Raw genomic sequence first — 12,290 nt, forward strand, 5'->3', positions numbered from 1 at the left:
AAAGGCCATTGTAGAGAGTTCTACCTACGACCAATCCAAAACCAACAAGGCTGGACCAGACAGGTCACAGCCTATGTGAAAATAACAGCACATACACACACACAAGAGCCAAAGGCAGAGCTTAACCCAGTGTGATAAATATCCAGAGAACTGATTGACTTTCCGGTACACTGAGCCCACTGCTAGCCTTGCAATGTTTCATTAAGGATACACACAAAGATTTCTCACTAACAAAATAAAGCCTGTGAGAAGGCAAAGAAGAAGATCAGTTAGTCCTGCAAAGGTTTGTCTACCTGAGTCAGCCTCTAGAGATCTTGGTGTATAATGAGACACTGAAAAATTGGGATGTAACAAAACAGACAGTATCTGGCCTAAGAGCTCAAAAACATCCAGTCACACACTGGCAGTAAGTGGTAGAGCTAGATCTTGATCTCAGTAGAGTAACACAGTGATTCCCCATTATGCTATTTATGGTTTTATTAGTGTATTTCTTCCCACAAGTAACAAGAACATATAGAACAGATTGCTACTGCCACCTAAGAGTCAAAGGAAAGAAAACAAAAGCACCTCCAAAAACCAACATCTAAGTAGTAGATCAAGAAGTCTTAACCTGAGGTAGTCTCAACATGCAAGGGCATATCATAATTCCTTTTAGGAACTGTACCACTACTGAACACTTAAGCAGGTCTTTTTTTTTTTTTTTTGTAATGTCAAGAAACTGGCCTGACTTGCCCTGACTACATTAGATCTCTAGTGAGAAAGTGGGTCAGAAAAGACAGTAGAAGGAGCAGGTCCACTTCTTTCAATGGCAGTCCAGTTCGACTGGATTAAGTAATATGAACTGTGAGAAAGCAACTTCAAAAATCAGTGTATTGACTTCCATTGTATACTATGGATTGTTTTCTTCATTTTGGGTCCTACATCTAAGAAGTCTGCCTTCGACAATGTCTAATGTGCAACATGCAAGGAAACTGCCAGCCTGCGTTGAAAACCCACCTGGCACCAAAATGGACTTTAAACTAGTACATATGCAGAGTGTGCAACCAAAGTCTTTAAGTCAATAAGGCTTCAGTGCCTTATCAAGTGATCAATTTTCAAATTAGTTATTTCAAGTTAATTTTACTGCAAGAGCACATGGCAGCACCAGTGATGTAACTGCTCTCCAAGCATGCAAGGCAAAGTAGAGATTTTTGACAAGGCTTATAAAGCAAGGAAAATATATCAATACTAACTACTTAGCAAAGAAATAAACACAAAGGTTCAGGTGGCACATACTAGTTTCTTTTGCATGATTTCTAGCCTACAGTCAGGATTCAGTAATTTTCTCATGTCTGGATTAAGAGAGACCTTTAATCACCTTTCAGAATAAAATGGGAATTTCTATTAATATGGAGACTATCTGGTTCTAGCAAATAGGTTGTAGTGAACGAAACTAGTTTCCTAAGAACTTGCCCACATGCAACAAAATAGCAACACTTTACTCTTATGACTCCACATTTGAGCATTCAGTCTGGAGAAGAGTTGGTATAATCTGAAGAAACAGTATCATGTGTGAACAGTGACACCTCCAGAACCCTGCATGGCAGATATGTCAGACAACTACTGACTCCAGAGCTTACCTAGTTTCTGACCTTACAGAAGTAGGAAATTTTACAGTTCCTGTCCCTGCATCCCACTTATTATATTATATTCTGAACAGAGACATATCAAATTAGAAAGATGTTGAACAGTCACCTTTTTGCACCTTTTTTTCTGGAGCCCAGAAACCTATCATCAGTGGATCAAACTATATCAGAGTCATTGTGTTCACAATGAAAAAAGTGAACAAGGCTTAATACAGGACACTGAATACAAAGCATGCATGTGACAGGATTGACAGGAGCCACAGACATGTTGGACCACACAGAAAACATGATACCTTTCTGTGCTTTCAGACAAAGAATAACAATAAGGTGCTGAGGTCAGTATCTTCTCTGCATGGTGATACAAAAGCTACCCAGAACTCAACAGGGCCTAGATGTAACAGAGAAAGCACCCAGAGGATACAACCAGTATTCCAGAGAAATCAACCACTCAGGCTTGCAGTTAAGCACCAGCATTACAGCCCTAAAATGTACTGTCTGACATGCCCACAAAAAAAATCCAGAACTCAAAACATAAAACCAAAAAAGGCAGAACAAGATATGGAGAGACAACCTCAACGGATAATCCTCAGGTACCCATGAAAATGCAGACGCAAAGGTGAAGCACAGACTTGAAACAAAGTGCTAATAAAGTCATCAATTCCCAAGGCCTCTGCAATGGCAGAAAATTAAGCTTGATATGTTCAGGCAGTTTTATAAGGGAAGTTAAAACAAAAACCAAAAAAAAACCCAACCAAACAAAAACCCCATATGTCTAAGAAAGAGGTTAAAACTCTAAGAGTCTCTCACACCAGCCTGGGTAGGAACTTTGCTATACAGTGTTTTGGAGGTCAGATTTATTCTTACCATTAAAGAGGTGGCTTTTCATGTAGATCCCCTATGAAGCCACAATTATCCAATGGCAACACAAGCTCTGCCAAAATGCTTTCCCTAACTTAAAATGTAGAATTAATTTAAATTAATCTATTAAATTGATTAAAAATGAAGGGGCATCAATATCTTTATGAGGGGAAACAGAGGGGCAGGTATCAATCTCTTCACTCTCATGACCAGTGTAAGGACTCAAGGAAACAGCATGAAGCTGAGTCAGGGGAAGCTTAGGTTAGATATCAGGAAAAGGTTTTTCACCCAGAGGGTGGCAGAGCAATGGAACTGGCTCCCCAGTGAAGTGGTCACAGCACCGAGCCTGACAGAGTTCAAGAAGCTTTTGGACAACAGTCTCAGGGACATGGTGTGACTCTTGGGATGACCTGCACAGGGCCAGGAGTGTGACTTCCTGCTCAGCATATTCTATGATTATATGAAATAAGATGAAATTTTGACACTTTAATTCCAAAGTGCTGAAGTCACACAGTTACTTTCCTTGTGAACATGTTGCTATTTGCATAAATTTCATTGGGTTACCTTTAGTCAAAAGTCTCTAAGTATTCTTATTCCAAACACTATCCTGTGTACGCCATTGAAATTCCCATGAGACCACCCTAAGTTACCTATCACTGGTCTGTGGCACTGTTTAATAGTAAGAATAGCATTTCAGCTGTGGGGCTGATAAATTGTGGGCGACCATGCCCACAAGTCTGGAAAGCTAGAGAAGCCCTGCTGTGCTCGTGGACAAAAAAATGGGTACATGCAGATAGGAAGGGAACACCCTTACGGGCATGAACACAATGAATCAGTTTCATTTCTGAAGTCATTACATACCAGTTTCAAGAAAAGAGTAAAGTTCATTCCATTGTCAAATTAACAACGACTTTGAAATGACACAACATGCATGTACAATTACCAAAAAGTCAGTTTTCTGAGTACTACCGACTTGAGTTCATTCAACGTTACTCCGGAGTAAAAGCAAAGCGCAGTGCTGAATTTACGTACAAAAAAATATACAATAAACAACAAAAAAAATTAAGTCAGCAGATCAGATTTCATTATCTTAAACCAGTAATTCCTGAGATTTCCTGAAATTATATCCAGGAATACATAAAAGGCAGTTTAGCTTCAGCAAAATTTCTACCGAGAAAGCCATACACCACCATTTTGCCAGAATTTTACTTTTTATTATAATTCTGAAAAAAAAGAAAAAAACCTCTGAAAATTAAATTTTAGTTCATTAACAGTGAGAGTTTGTTACAATCTCACTTAAAAAGAGAGAAACTACCTACTTACTGGTATCTGGGAGTTCTACAAAGCAAGAAATAGTAAATCATGATTCTGTAAACAAACAGATAGGGTTGAAAACTCCACTGAAATGCAACAAAAGGTGCAGTACAGAGGTGTTTCACGCCATCAAATGGAAAAAAGCAAAATCTTTATCTGCCCCATCTCACAACGACAAATAACCGAAAATAACCTGCATTGGTTTTGAAGGTCCTGTACCCAACTTGCACTTTCTAATGAAAATCCTAGATTGAACCATGATTTTATGTCCTTGCTGTTCCTGCAAACACACCTGACATCATCAACTGAACCACAAGTTACTATGATTTGAGTTCACCAGAATTCAATGCTCCTACTCATCTTCTTCAAAAAGTGCTTGAATGAGAATACTGCACAAAGTTTTTAACCCAACTTTAAATATATTTATACGCCAATCCATTTTAAGAAAACTTGTTGCTATTTAGGAGGAGGACACTGTTGTCAGATGTCACTTACTCTTCAGGGAGAGGATATCTGCCCAAGTTCAACTTCTACTTGAAGTTCTACAAATTCAGTGCACCCACTGAAGTTTTTTGTCAGGCATGCCACCATATGCAGAGACAGATGTATTTTACTTCAGCCTGCTGCTACAGTTTAAGTAAAGACAGAAAAGCCAAATCCTGGGAGACAGGTGTGCACTGTTTATTTGTCAATGAAATCTACACAGCAAAATTACTCCACTCGTCAAATAATAAATCCAAACGATTTTGGGGCAAACCCTCTCAGAAGGAACACTAGTTCAGGTGATAAGAAAGACTGAAGCAGTATCATTGCATTGTTGGAACAAGCACTGAAAGGCTGCTCCTGCTAAGGCAGCTAAGCAAGACACTAAGATGGCACAGTGGAGATGATCAAGTAGCCTACAGAGGAAACACACACTAAATCATACAAAACTGAAATTTAATGATGAAGTAATTTTCTCCAAGTTGTAAAGATAGAAGAAACCAGAATTCCTACAGTAGAAGTTCAGCATTTACCCTCAGTACCTTCTAAAACCCACATCCCCTAAAAACATACACTAAACCCTAGAGTCTGACAGACCCTTCCCAGATAAAATGTAGTTTTCTGCAAATGTACAACTGACCAATAACCTGAACTAGGGGCCCTTTACACTCAATCCAAGACCTGCTCTAGGACTGAGAGGAACAAGATGCAAAAATTAGAATTTTTTTTTTAATCTAGGATTTAAATTCACAAGTTCAACGATACAAGGTTTTTCCTGCAATATGAAACTCGTGAATATATTTTTAAATTGCAATTGTAAACTGGTTTTCCAGTCTCTTAGGTCTTTTATTTGTAACTGCTCAAGATTCACTTTTACATTGCAGTATGGACGGTCCTGTAGTTGTAGTGAATATTTCTTTTTAAAAAAAATTAAGCACCTTTAACACTGCTCAGAAAAAGTACCTACCTACATCAGAGACACACACACAATCCACTTGGGGAAAGACACAGAAGAATAGATAAAGCAGTTTGGAAAACTACAAGGTTCAAAAGTCTGAAAGATTTTTTTAAAAACTCACTAAGCATCATATAAATGATTGGTTTACTTTTTAAAGAAAATTTCACAGGCTTAAAGTCTTACATTTATTCCTAATGCAGTTACTTCAAGAGCCTGCTTAGCAAAGACATCCATTTTTGCCACGCAAACATCCAGCACTGCAATACTTGATTTACAGTATACGCCATCCATCAAACCATATTTTAGGGCAAAAATACAAAAAAAATGTAGTTTTTAACAACAAGGGATGAAAATATTTAATTGATGGCTGTAAGTTAAATGCAGCTAATGACTTGGTCCTAAACGATAGCCAGAAAATTGATTTGTGAAAAGTAATTAATTTTAATTGTAGCATATACAAACACCAGGAAAAAACACATAGCTGTCTGGAAACATAATTGAAAAGGGCAGCAAGACAAGATTAATACAACTCATTTTGATAAATGAAACATCCTGATCCATTTGGAACAAATGAAAGCTGACTATCAGTCAAAATTGCAGTAGTCCAGAAGAGGTTTCGTTACAAATCTTAGATCTTTGATGTGAGGGAAAGTAAAACTTTAAAGGTCAGAAACAGTTCCTGAAAAAAAGGAACATACAGACTTGACAAAAGATGGGTACTGCAGAGGAGATTGAAGATGTGCTATTACGCAGAAAAACATGACTTCTGGATGTAGTAAACCGAAGGACGCTAAGGCACATACCACAAAGCCATTCTCTGATCTCTGATATAACACACGTGCCAAGTAATTGAAGAAAACTGGCTTCCAATATCACAGCAAGCCCAAAACACTAAGCACTTAAAATCCTGTTTTCTGACCTACCAACCCAAACACATGATACCATACAAACACGCTGCAGCAAGGGGTATACTCCATCTTTACTCTGTGAGGAAACACAGCGGTTCTGAACCCAGAGCCCAAGACACTTTCCCAGTTCACAGAAAACAGGTTATTTCTAAGCAGGAGGGGCAGTGTGTGTGGGGGGGTGCGTGCTGTAAAAGATGATTAAACTCCACCATCCTGAATATACCACACAGAAATCTGTACATAGCAATTTCAGCACTCCCACACTACTGCAGGAAAAGTTGAGGGGTTCACAAATAAAAAGTCCCGCTCTCCCCCCCGCCACGAGAAACCAACAACAGTGGTTTAACACATGCAGTCAAAAATGTATCTTTATGAATGACTTTCACTCATTTTACTCCAGGAGATAACTCCTCAGAACCCAATCAAATTATTCTATGATAGTGGGGGGGACTAGTATAGACCAGTTTGCTAATACAATATTTAGGGAAGTCTGTTAGCATAGGTGCAACATATCAAAACCGTGTTGCTACCGGTAAGGAAAGGCAAAATGAGCTACACCGGCCAAGTACTTACATCAATGTAACCATGCTGAAGAGCTGTGCTAGCACCCACAAAGTCACATCCCAAACTAGGATACTGTTGCCACCAAAAGATGGTACTACCCTGCAGTTGTAATGGCCCTGGGAAAACTTAAGGGCTGGACAAGATATATGGATAATTACCATTCTTCTTTGCAACAAATGTAACACTTAAATAGAAAAAAAAAAAAAAAGTTGTTGAAAAACCTCTGGCAGTTTAATGAAATCCTGCACAGTCCTGCCCCTGAAACTATTCTAGAGCTACACAACATGAAAGCAAAAAAGAGACCATTCAAAAATTCTAATATACTACAGGACACTGCCTATACCAAGACTTTCTAAATTACTTCAAAATGTTTATTACAAGATTTGCTACAAACATTTAACTTTCCCTGTAAGTTTATGTTACTCTTACCTCCTAAAGAAGGAATTGGCATTAACAAAGCAACTCAAAACTACACTAATACAGTATGTTCTTCAGCAAAGAAAATTCTGTGCAGGGAACACGTGAACCATTTAAGGCTTCCAAGATAGAAGAAGGTGCAGCACAGTAACGACAGTGGGAAATACAGAAATATTTGACTGCTGCCAATAAATCAAGCACATTAGGGCAATCTTTGCTGACTTCTTTTTAGAAAAATGCCACCAAACAATAAAGTTGTACATTCCAGGCCCAGAATTAGAGTATCATCCAGGTCTACAGTGAAAACATGAGTGAATTAGAGACTCCTCTTAGTCTTCAATATAAATACACTTAACATCTGCGAGTTTGGGAATAAATTAACAGGAGTCAGTCATTGGTTTTAGGTATCTAATAAGCTAAAACAGCATTTCAGAGTAAGAAACGAGTCAAAAAGCTAACAGCAAAAAACACACTCAAAGGTCCACTATGCACATGTGCTGGAAAAAGTTCCATTAACAGTGCAAGTTTCCTGCCTTTCTCCTTTCCTCTAATGATGCTGAGAATCCAACAGTTTTAAAAAGAGTGCTTGAGTAAGTACATAAGCACCACGTTATTTATTTTCTATAATTAACTGAGGAGTGGGGACAATAAAACAGATTCTATAAGTGGAATTTACTTAATGACAGCTGCTTGCACTATTTCAAAGCAAATTTAACCAACAGATAGGTTAAAAAAAAGTCATCTTCAAAGCAGTTTCCTACAACAGCAGAAGTATGACAAAACAAACTGCAGTCTCTCAAGCAGCAAATGAAAAAATATAACTCTCAAAACACATTCATTAGCTCATAGGTTGGCTTTTATTTAGAGAAACAGATATGATGTCATGTTAAAAAAAACCAGAAAGTGGAACTGTCACATATTCAGCTAATTAGTTGGCAACAACAATGAAAAAAAGCCAGAATAGTCAGAATACTTTAATAGTTTTTATATAGCATACATAAAGTGTTTGCACCACTATAAACCTCTGCATAGCTATCAGGTGATGACAGTCTCAGTCACTTTGGGGAAAAAAAATATCACATTTGTGCACTAGTGAAACTGTCCAATCCCTAGTGCTTCACCAAAACTCTAAGAAGTTCATTTATTAAGCTGCCCAAGAAGTTAACAATTAAAAGACTAAGTATTCTGTTAAAGCACCTGTTAAACTGAAATACATACACAAATTATCCAGTCCCTATTTGATCACAAACATCTTAACTTAGATATGGATGTTCATCTGAATCAAAAGGGGTCTTTAACTTTCATATATTTCAAGTATCAGAATTTCTCTCACAAAACATTTATATTTCACCTCTCTAAAAGGAGCAAAATAACCACTGTCAAGACAAATTAAAAATGGTTACTACTGACTTAATTACTGGTTTCCAAGTCTAGCATGAAAAAAACCAATAAGTAGCTCTAGCTAAAGAGTAGCTTCTCCAATGCTCTTCTACTCCCTTACTAGAGACCTGTTGATATTAGGAATAGTCATGTCCTCCAATTACAACATAATATTGTCTGTATCTAATAGGCACTACAAGTTACAAACTTTTCAAAACTAATACGTCATTCACCAAGAATAGGAAAGGCAAAATCAAAGTTTTGGACATGATTCCAAGTAGAATCAGGTCCACCCTTCAACCAGAAACCAGCTACTAAAACCTGCTGTTTACTGTCAAAAAAGGAGCTTTTTACAAAAAAACCCCCACAAACCCAACCAAACAAAAAAAACCCCCAACTCTTCCTTTTTCTTGCCAGCTTTTAACTGCATAGAACAAGAGCACTGGGGGCTTCAGAAATGCCACCACTCACCAGTCTGGCAGGAGGAGGCCTCCTCCATATCCCATAGGCTAAGATGATCTAATGTGAGTTCAAAGAAACTCCTGTGGGACAGGTAACAGAGTATTCTCATAGCAAAATGTCACCAAATACTCACTTGCTTCACAGGAAGCATTAAAAAGCTGAACAGCCCTTTGTTACTCCCCCCCTCCCAGTACAACCAGTTTATATTTGCAAGGGATTGGGACACCTAAAATTTCCAGCCTCTAGCTTGCCTTCACAGCATCACCAAAGACCTGTGCAGGACTGCAGAGATGCCCCTTTATCTTCGCAGCTCTTAAGTCTACAGGGGAATTTCAGACATTTTGGTCTCGCAGCAAAGAAACGGGAGATGCAAGACGAACTACACTCCATATTGATTCTTAATGCAAATAAGGTGAAATAACATTTCATCTCTAAGAAGATAAGAATCTCAATAAACCTTATGCCACAAGTATGGCATCTGGATTTTGGTTTTAACTAGTTTTTTTCCTAAAGTGGATGGTCTATTTGAATCAGAAAAGCAGTATTTAGATACCCTTTTGCAAGGAAGAATAATGAAGAATTGCAAAAAGTAAATCAAATAAGCAGACTGCACGTAAGAAGAAAAAAGAAAAACAGCAGACAAATAAATCTCGTTTCTAAACAAGATGTAAAAAATCCCCCGTATACACAAAATAAAATAAGAAACAAGACACATTTGCCTGTACACATGTAGTTCAACAAAAAAGTGTACAAAAGCATCGTCTTTAGCACCATTTCGTATTTCTGCAACTGACATTAAATAAACTGGCATTACGCTTAGCAAGGAGCTCGGTAATAACTACTATTGTGAAAGACACGAAAATGACGAACTGGTAAGTCTTATCTGCAGCTGATCAAAAGCACAATAAACTGAACAGCTTTGCTTTCAATCACTTCCAAAAAACCAGAAGGACAGAAACATCCGAACACCCTCCCTATGCCATTAACGCCAATAGGTTCAAACGGAGCGAAAACAGGAGACAGACGGGAAGGAGGAAGGCAGGCTCGAGTGAACAGTAGCAAAAGGGAGGAGGAGATTTAGGCAGAAGAGGGGAGAAAAGGACAGTAATTGCGGCACCGAGAGCTGGGGAGGGCCCGGGCCCCCGAGACTGACCTGTGCCGTCGCTGGCGGACACGGAGAGCGCCGGTGAGGAGAGTTTAGGCCGCTTGGCTGAAGGCGGGCCCGGCTCCACCACATTCTCGGCCATTTTTAATTTTTTAGACAATCACTCAGAGCAGAGAGACTGTGGGGGGTGAACCCCGAAACCTTCACGTTCTTCTGGGGCCCCGAGTCAGCTGAAGAACAACAATAACGCCGAGAGCGATCAAGGAGGATCTGGCGGAGAAGGGGGGCCAAGTTCCCCTTTTTTCTGCTCCTCGGGCTCTGGGAGGGCGGCAGCGGAGAAGCAGGGAGAGGTGGGAGCCGGGGTGGGGGTTGAGGCCTCTTCCCCCAGGCGAAAGGGCTGAGTGAAGATGGGAAGAGCAGGCAAAGCCCCCGCAAAAAAAAAAAAAATTAAAAAAGAAGAAAAAAAAAAAAGACGGCTGATGGTTGGTTTTGGTTTTTTTAGTAAAATTAATCCCGGCTGTTGTGCTGCTGGTGCTTCCTCGCCGCCGCCACCATCATCATCTTCATCCTTCGGGGGGTCTCCTCCTCCTGCTCTCTCCTCACCGCCGCCATCAGCCTCTTCCTCCTCGGAGCCGTCCTCCTCCTCCTCATCGCCACAAGGAGGCGAGCGAAGGAGGGGAGAGGAGGAGGAAAAAAGAAAAAAAGATCACCGTCCTCTAGCAGCGGCTCCTTCCCCCTCCAACACCACCCTGCGAAAAAATACCCACCGCCAGCGACAGGGCTGGGGGGGAGGCGGCAGGGGAAGTGGCACGGCGTGCGCGGGGTCCCCAGTTCCACTCGCTTCTTCCTTGCCCGTCGCTAATGGCTGCAGAAAGGGGAGCTGTAAGGATGAGGAGGGTGAGGATAAGTCCCAGGAGTCTCCGCTTCACATCTTGTTGTGCAGGGAAGGAGGAGGGGTTGTTGTGCTATGGAGGCAGCACCGACCGCGGGATGGGAAGGTGGGGGGCGGGTTTCAACACCCTCTCTGCCCCCCCTCTTCTTCTCTTCTTTCCCCTTCCTCTTTCTCTCGCTCGCAGTAGCAGGTTGCCCCCCCCTCCGGCGCAGGCAGAGGGGCCGATCCCACAGCAGCGGCAGGAGGAGGAGGAGGAGGAAGCCGGCCCCTCCCGCCCTCTCTGCCTACCTTCCCCCCTCTCGGGCGGCCGAGGATGGTGGCAGGGAGGGGGCTGCCCGTCTCCGCTCCCGCAGACCCACGGGCGGTGCGGGGCGCGATGAGCGAGGGAGGAAACCCTCGGCCGCTGCTCGGGCGCGGCGGGGACTCCCCCTTCGCCTCTGCGAGGGTGGGGAAAGGAGCGAAGAGGTTGGTAGTCGGGGTGGGAGGGGAGGCCGATCAGCAACCCCTCCGAGAAGAGGAGCGGGGGGTAAAATTAAAATAATAAAACAGGAGAAAAATCACGTCAGGGGAGGCCGGAGGACTCGCCCCGGGATGGCCAGGCGGGGGAGGGGGTCCCAGCGCTGCCCGGCGGGGGGGGCCGGGGCGGGACGGCGGCAGCGCGGGGGCCGAGCGCAGGCTCCCTACTGCCCCTGCCTGGCGCTCTGGGGGCGTGTGTGCGGAGCGGGCAAAGCGGGGGCGCGGGGCAGCGCGGCGAGAGAGAATTCCGGGAAAAGGAGAAGAGAGAAAAGGAAACAGAGAGAGAGGGGAATAGCGAGGGGACGGGCAGGCTGGGGTGGGGAGGGGGGGGGGCGTCTGGACTCCTCGCTTCTCTCCCCGTCCCCTATCCGAGCCCCTGGGTCTCTGTGCGCTGCCCTCCCCCTGGCTCGCCCCGTCCGGCTCGGCCTCTCGCTCCCTCCTCCTCCCTCCGTCGCTCACACACAAACAAAATGGCGGCTGTTGTTCCTTCGCTCTCCCGAGCCCTCGGAGGGAAGCGGCGGCGGCGGCGGCCGGAAATGAGCCAAGAGACCGCGGGGGCGGGGCCGCCACGGGGGCGGGGCCGGCGGTTGGAGGGGCGTGATCGGGTGCGGGGCGGGGCCCGGCCGCGCTCGCGCACACAATGGAAGGCGGGGGGCCGGCGGGGCGGGGGGTGGGACCGCCCCGGCCGCCGTCACGAGACCGCGCTCAGCCAATCAGCGCCCGCCTCTCGCCGGGCTCTTCCGCAAACTCCGCTGGCCCCGCCCCTTAAAGGCGAAGGGGGGGGGTTTCCTTAAAAAAAAAAGAAAAA

The 12,290-nt window shown here is 43.1% G+C and overlaps 1 protein-coding gene across 4 annotated transcripts in view; it reads right to left on the minus strand.

Moving 5' to 3' along the window:
• EP300 (E1A binding protein p300) overlaps nt 1-12,049 on the minus strand; it is a 61,998-nt gene extending 49,949 nt beyond the window's left edge. Inside the window, exons 1-2 of one of the 4 annotated variants that reach the window (XM_017827687.1) lie at nt 11,942-12,049; nt 10,123-10,954 (exon numbers count right to left, since the gene is read on the minus strand). In XM_017827687.1, the coding sequence (XP_017683176.1) occupies nt 10,123-10,216 (94 nt within the window). In that variant the 5' untranslated portion in view covers nt 10,217-10,954; nt 11,942-12,049. Of the gene's footprint in view, nt 1-10,122; nt 11,566-11,941 lie in introns of those variants that run through there. The other 3 variants (XM_017827688.1, XM_017827689.1, XM_017827686.1) reach the window with 3 other exon arrangements.
• Nucleotides 12,050-12,290: the final 241 nt, after the last annotated feature.

This window comes from Lepidothrix coronata, unplaced genomic scaffold, assembly GCF_001604755.1.
Source record: "Lepidothrix coronata isolate B3197 unplaced genomic scaffold, Lepidothrix_coronata-1.0 Scaffold141, whole genome shotgun sequence".
Lineage (NCBI taxonomy): Eukaryota > Metazoa > Chordata > Aves > Passeriformes > Pipridae > Lepidothrix > Lepidothrix coronata.